This window comes from Natator depressus, chromosome 4, assembly GCF_965152275.1.
Source record: "Natator depressus isolate rNatDep1 chromosome 4, rNatDep2.hap1, whole genome shotgun sequence".
In the NCBI taxonomy this organism is placed as follows: Eukaryota; Metazoa; Chordata; order Testudines; family Cheloniidae; genus Natator; species Natator depressus.
Window position 1 is genome coordinate 36377655 of NC_134237.1, and position 7803 is coordinate 36385457.

Genomic DNA, 7803 nt, shown 5'->3' on the forward strand with positions numbered 1-7803 from the left:
TAGGTTATCTAGAAGTTGTTTTCAAAACAATGCCAGTCTAAAGATTCATTCTGAGGAGTAACTTATTAAAAAGCAAGTAAGTAAGTGTGTGTGGGTGGGTGGATGGGTGGGTGAGAGAGAGAGAGTATTAATTATAATGCAGTGATGAGGCAAATGAGTTTTAACTAAAGTAGTTCTGTTGTGGTAACCACATTGCACTGAGTGAGTCAAATTCTTCTATTTAATACAATAATATATTGTTACTGTTACAGTCAGACCATTTTACTCCAAATAAATTAATTATTCTGACACTAAAGACTCCTATTTTTTATGAATGGAGCTCGGCTGTTCTCAGTGGTGGCAGATGACAGAACAAGAAGCAATGGTCTCAAGTTGCAGTGGGGAAGGTCTAGGTTGGATATTAGGAAACTCTATTTCACTAGGAGTGTGGTGAAGCACTGGAATGGGTTACCTAGGGAGGTGGTAGAATCTCCATCCTTAGAGGTTTTTAAGGCCCGCTTGACAAAGCCTTGGCTGAGACGATTTAGTGGGTGTTGGTCCTGATTTGAGAAGGGGATTAGATTAGATGACATCCGGAGGTCTCTTGCAACCCTAATATTCTATGATTCTATGAATTCTTGGGAATAAGGGTTCTCTCCTTGTTTCGGTTATAATGCTAAGTTAGTATGTACCAATGGTAATAATCAACAACAGTCAGTTAAAAGTAATCAGCTTTGGTCCCTCATGAAACTGATATTTTATTTAGTTAAAAATAAACACAAGGCTTTACAGGATGCTCCAATTCAGTCCTATTATTCCTTCAACTTTTCCAGCAAATCAGTGTAACCTGAAACCACTCAGTAATACCTTCCACTCTAAACAGAAATCTGAGGAAAGGATACCTGGAATGTGCATCTTTGTGCTGCTCTGTGGTTACCATGTGAACATAACTTCAGGGTCTGCTGGAGTCGACCTAGTCAGAATCCCTCAATATCACACTTACCATTTATATTAGTTATTTAAAACCATGTTATGAAATGAGATTTTCATTTTATTGAATATACCCCATCTTGTATGTTGGACTATAAGGAATGAGAAAACATCGATTGCAAAATTTTTAAGGCCTAAATGCAAGAAGGTACTTGAGCACACATGTAACTTCAAGCAATTGCGTGCGCTTTCCTGAACTGAAGTCATAGAAACTTGAAAGGAGCTGCAATATACTCAGATTTATTAAACCATTTTATACTGTGCCTCACAAAATCTTGTTTGAAAAAATCATTCAAATTGGTTTAGACAAAAACAGAGGCTTGGAAACAAAGGATAATGATAAATGGCAATATATTAATTTGGCAGAGAGAGGCATCTAATAGGGAGCTGGTTTTGTGTATTCATTTCACCAATGAACTGGGAAAGGGTTTAAAACAGCACACTATTCAAATAATACTTGATTGGGAAGAGTTGCTGAATGTGGTAATTTGTCTTTTCTATTTCTAATTTCAGTAATTTTATGATACATAATATACATGTTTGTAAAGCATTTTCTTTCCTTTACTTCACTTCTCCTCTCTGTAGGTCATGCTAACATTAAAGCCTTCCTTAGCCATGGTGGTTTGAACAGTATTTTTGAAACCATGTACCATGGAGTGCCTGTGGTGGGAATTCCCCTCTTTGGAGACCACTATGATACTATGACCCGAGTACAGGCCAAAGGCATGGGAATATTATTAAACTGGAAGACAATTACTGAGGATGAACTATATGAAGCACTGGTGAAAGTCATTAATGATCCCAGGTAAGGAAATGTTTTTTTTCTGAATTGTCATTGTAGGTTAAATCTTTATGTAGATGAGGATTTCAATGCACAAATATTTATGCAAATAGAGATTTCTGCACACAGCTGTGTTCCTGCCTGGTTGTCCAATATGCACAAAGAAATGTAGGCATCATGGATACACAAAAAGTCAATCCTTTAAAATGTGGCCCTGTACATAATGCAGACAAATCTTTCAAATAATTAGTACTCTATCTGCCATATAAAAATTATTATCCTCATTTACTTTTCTTGTTAGCACGTTCAGTCACCAGGTGAAGATCCGTGACCATTAATCCTATATTTCTCAGGCCCTTTCCCCACACACTTTATCCTTCTCTGTAAAGCAAAGCATCTGTATATCTGTCTTGATGGAATCACTGTGAATCAGTAGTAACATGTAGAATGGTCATTTTTTGCTGTGTTGACAGAAAGATTTAAATATATTTTATGCATATACTTGGCTCCATCAGGTGGAATATTTGAATTGTAGCTGATCCAAAATTGTTGTCTGGGTCCTATGGTATAATGGATACAAAAGAGTAACCTTGCCTTGTCTGCTCGGTTTAGAATAAACACAAAGTTCTCTTTTCTCATCCCAGAAGCAGATTTATCTTGGTGCAGAGGTGTGTCATTCAGGCTGATCAGTAAAATATTCTCATCTCTACAAAGGATTATGAATCTGAGGTCTTGAGTTTCTCTCATAATTCACCTGGACTCAATAATAGCCTGGGTTCATAAGCTGGCTTCTATGTTGGCATGTCTGGAACTACAATTGTCATGTTTTCATCTGCAGACACTTCAATTTGGCACATGTATTAGTCACTTCAGTCTGATTCTGTTTGCTTACCATTACTCTTATATCTGAAGTCCTCTCTCACTGGGTGGCTAGAGGACAAGTCTTTATGGCTGAATTTTCTCTTGGATGTCCCCTTAATTTACACAGTTGTCATGACAGACACTTTGGATGAAGTGTCCACTAGTCTTGTAGCAGAGAGAGCTTTCTCTTTTGACAGGCTGGAGACTGGATGGTCTGGCATGTTATTAGTATTCAGTGGCAGGATGAAGGGCATGATATTAAGGATCCAAAGACATAATAGCACCACAGAGGCACACTGTAAACAGAGTGGCATGAAGAACATTGATGGGGCAGCCAACGATTACCCTGTCTCTTGTGCACAGAAAGAATTAACTGTTCCTATTGACCTTTTATATTGAGTGAGTCTTGTTGCATTCTAAGACACACTGACTGATTCAGAGTCACTGACAGTCAGGAGGACGGGAATATCACCAGTTCACATCTATGATGATTTGTCAAAAATGTGGAATCTGTGAAAGGGCCCTGACGGCTTCCCAAACAAACAGGAAGGGAGAGGTATTCTTTTCCAGATTTTAGAGACCTTTATATCTGGGGGTTCCACCAAGCATATGGCTTCTATTCTGTCTCCATCTGCAGGGTAGAAGAAGTTACACCCACTCTGGGCTTGCAGAAAGGAACCTGAAGAAGTCACATTAACAGATAATAAATTACTATAAGCTGTTAGCAACCTGTGGTGAACAAAAGCATGTTGGTTTTATAGCATATGGTTGTGTGAGAGATTTCACTTAGTCTTGTTATAGTGACAAATTCATGCTGTCATCAGGACTATTGCCATTGGTGACAGCTCACATTCTCATGGTGTGTGTCTGGGTTCACACTGTAGCGAATGTAAGAAAATCAACTGCTAAACCCAGTGATTAGTGTACTTAATCACGGTATTTAAGAGGAGGAATATTTATGTATTAAATCCTTAATCCAAATGCATATTATCCTTTGTAGCACATAGACTATTCCTAAATTAAATAGGTCAATGTTCTAGCTAGTTGTCTAGTGCATTACACTGTCGGAGATTTGGACACAACTTATCAGGTTGATAGGGACAGTGTCTGTGGGTGACACTTTTATTGTCTTAGGGCAGGATAATGCTATGAGTAAATGAAATAGTCAGTAGGAGTAGGATGTTAATGAAGGAAAAATACCTATGTAGGAAGTTGCAAAGGAAATCTCATGAACCCCACTTACATCAGACTTCCACTGTACAATTATCTGATATGAGGAGGGGAGGTCCGCATTAGTAATCTGTTTGTCGTGAAATAAAGGGAAGAAGCAATCCCCATGATCAGGGCATTCTGATACTAAAAAATAAATTTAAAAAATGCATCCCAAACATGAAAGATCTAGTGTCAAACAATATAAGAATCTGTTCAGACTATATTAGAGACAGGGCATATCACTTTATTCTACACCTCTCTGATAACTGGCAACATTATTTTCCATATTTCGTTGGACAGGAGTATAAATGAACAATATGTTGGACAGAGAATGTGCCTATTTTAGTGGGAGGGGAAAATGTCTCTAATTTGTTGTGTTTAATTTTCAGTGTGAATGAAATTCACCCCATGCAGAAGGCCAACAGAAGGGCAATGCATCACTAAAGTCCCATTTAAACCCTTCTGCTGGCTCTCTGCATGGGGTGAATTTTACCCCATATTTACATATGTACAGATATAAATGTAGGTACAACTATTGTCAATATTTATTTTTCTCTGAATATTTTTACTATTGCATTGAAGAGGACTCACCTGTCCTATAGTACATCTCAAACACCTGCCAACTGCTGTTCTTCGTCATTTTCCTACCAAAATACCCCACTCAGTATGGTGAAATTCAAGTACATCTCTGTGTTCACAAGGATACTTGTCATTTGAGAGCAAGATAATATTCCTAATTTGTCACATTGTTTCTTTCCTGCAGCTACAGGCAACGGGCCCGAAAGCTGTCTGAAATTCACAAGGACCAACCCGGACATCCGGTTAATCGGACAGTGTACTGGATTAATTATATCCTCCGACACAACGGAGCACAACATCTACGTGCTGCTGTTTACACCATCTCTTTTTATCAGTATTTCTTATTGGATATTGTCTTTGTTGTACTACTTGGTGCTGCCTTATTTTATTACATTTTGGCCAGGATAGCAAAGTTTATCCACAAACAAAGCAAACGTCTTTGGTCAAGTGATGAACATAACACCATTAATGGACATTACCACAACGGGATACCAAATGGCAAATACAGAAGAAATGGTCACATTAAACATGAAAAAAAGGTGAAATGAGCCAACTACCCCATGTACAGTAATGAATCAGATCAATAATTGAATTTTATCGCTGTAACTTAATCTAACAACTACTTAAAGTAAAACATCAGTAAACAGTTCTAACACTCCCCTACAGTATGTAATCTTATATGATGAGATTCTACAGAACTAAGAAACATCTTTAAAAACAAAACAAAAAACACAACCTAAAATGCAAAATGTATTTTATTCTTAATACTGATGCAGAGAGGGTATTTTGGCACTGAAGTTTTTAGAAACCTTAATTCTCTGAAGTAATTAAATGACCATATTTATGATTTTCCAGTTTTTAAACCTGAATGTGTGTGTCCCAGATAAGGAAAGGTTTCCTTTAATTTGCAAAGATTTTCTTATTTTTATTTTATATACATATCACTCTTTTAGCTGAGAGTATTTTAGAGCTAGCTCTGTGTTCTATTTGTTAAAGGTTTGACATGTTGCCTAAGAATGATGTTTCAATAAAGTCATCTTTCCCAGTGTTTGACACGCAGCAATTAAGTTGCAGATTGAGAATGCAGCCATAAAAAAGAACTTTCTCAAAACTGAACATTGAAGAAAAAAGGTAAAAATATGTACTGCTTTTCCCCCCAGTAGGCTACATAATTCTTCTGTTCTTTGCCATTGCTTTAGAGAAAGGGATTTTGATCAATCTGGGATAAGTTGTAAATTTTATATTTATGTATGTTTTATTTTTATTTTATTTTGTGGGGTTATTTGCCTTTCCCTACATAAATAATTTATTCCACTGGACGAAATGTAGGGGAGTTTTAATTAAATGAATAAAATGGCTGTGTGTGTAGAATGCATAATTAAGAAAAATAAATGAAACTCAGAAAAAAAATGTTTTGGCCCTGAGCTCAGTGCAGAAGGTTTGCTATGGCCCTTGAGCAATGCAGAATCAAACCACTAGGTAGGGTTTGTTTAAGAAAAGTTGAATGTCTTTCCTAATAATTATTATTATATTATTAAGTTTTTTCTAAATCACAGTGTTGTAGATGTTCTCTTTAAACAGTTCTATCTGGAAAAAATATTAACTTATATTGGTCTGGACCACACAGTCCCTGACATAGTTGCCAACACTAAAGTCTCTGAACATGGGATGGGTTCTCTGGGTGGTAACCAATGCATGTTTAGAGGTTTTATGTCATGTATGACATTAAACCTAGCAAACCAAACACAGTTCATAGAGATTGTCTCTTCTGCTCCCCGCTATGGCCCCACCCCTCAACAGTCTCTGTCAATCATCGAGCTGACAAGCGACTTCTCTGGCTTTTGAATGAAGAGTGGGGATGCAGGGCACTGGTCATGAAATCAGAGCTGTCTTGCTGAACCACAGTTGGCAACTATGTCTTATTTCCATGTCATTCTGTTTACTTGGAATTTGTACTACACATGTTGTGAGTGTATGCATTGTTTATTTATAGTTTGAAATCCCATGAATGACAGAGGAAGGAAAGAAGCCCATTTATCTTGTGTTGTTCACTAACATGGGAAGAATTGTGAAAATGACAGAATGCTGAGATCATCTTTGTACACAGTGACATTATATTTCATTATCATTCCATCAGGAGCCTCTCTTCTATAGCAATAAATAACATTACAAAAATGTTTCTAATATATGGTACAGACATTTGTACTGCTTTCCGAATACTTGAAGAAAATGGTGTTATAAATAAGCCAATTACATATATCTTTTTACAATCTTATCAGTACATGGCAACTAAAGGAACACATCGAGGCGATGAATGGTGGGATGGTAACAGGATTTTGAGTGTATGATGAGTTGCTTTTACTGTTTTTGGTTTAGTGAAAGTACAAAAGCACTTACTGGATGATTAAGCATAATTTAATCTTCACTGTGATAAAACTTATGCAATAAACATGGATTTAATAGACAAATACTGTTGTTGGAAGTACATTTTTATTCAAATGATTCATATTTGTCTGGTTTTGGGTATATGCATTAACTCAATGTGTGTATGTATAACTGTATATATGTATATTAAAATACATATATACTGCACTGGTCAGTATGTACACTCAAGGGCATGGTATGTATGTGAAACTTCAAACATAAATGTTTTGTGAGCATTATTCTGTTTCCTCATAGTAAAAAGCCCATACTGACAAAGATTATAGCATTGATTTCAACTGAATCCCCAGCCAGATTAAAAATGCAGTAGCCTAAGAATTTCCAACATTTATACTAAACTCTCCAATAATGTAGAGTTTGCAAGAAAGAGCTTTTTTTGTGAAGCATATTTTATTTGTAAATAACTTGGTTTTATTTGGCCATCTGTAGGGGAGGGCAAACCAAAAAAGAGTGATAATAATATATAAAATCAGATATTGATTTTCTAAATAACAAAGTCTTCATATATCAACACATTTCATTTCATTATTGTAGTGTAGACATTCATTTAATACTGACTTTTATACCAAACCACTGCTAATGTGTTCCTTTGAACTAGTCTTTTGCACTCAGAAGGACTGACTATGTTAAATTATAAAGTTTAACAAGATATAGGGGGAAATATATTTGTTTTACAGAGGTGTTTATTAAAATGTAGAGGGAGCTCTCTGACTAACTAAACAGTGTTTCAGTGTGGAGTCTACGTTTGGTCTGAGGTTGAAGGTATCCTGCATTTCCTCATACACCCGTCTTCCCCCATTACAAGCTTTCCTATCAGACAAACTCTTAGTGGTTGATTGCACCAGTTGTACTATTCTTCCAGAAAGCAGCTCTGGCAACAATAACAGTGTGAAACTGGTGTGAGTCTAATCAGTTTTCTTCTCAGCTCTTGCTGGCACAGGGTAGTAAAAGGGGTCTGG

The 7803-nt window shown here is 36.5% G+C and overlaps 1 protein-coding gene across 1 annotated transcript in view; it reads left to right on the top strand.

Annotated features, from left to right (window-relative positions):
- The window catches only part of UGT8 (UDP glycosyltransferase 8), a 74619-nt gene extending 67755 nt beyond the window's left edge, over positions 1–6864 (top strand). The window contains exons 5-6 of the mRNA XM_074950014.1: positions 1555–1774; positions 4587–6864. Coding sequence (XP_074806115.1) covers positions 1555–1774; positions 4587–4950 — 584 coding nt within the window. The 3' untranslated portion in view covers positions 4951–6864. The remainder of the gene's footprint in view (positions 1–1554; positions 1775–4586) is intronic.
- Positions 6865–7803: the final 939 nt, after the last annotated feature.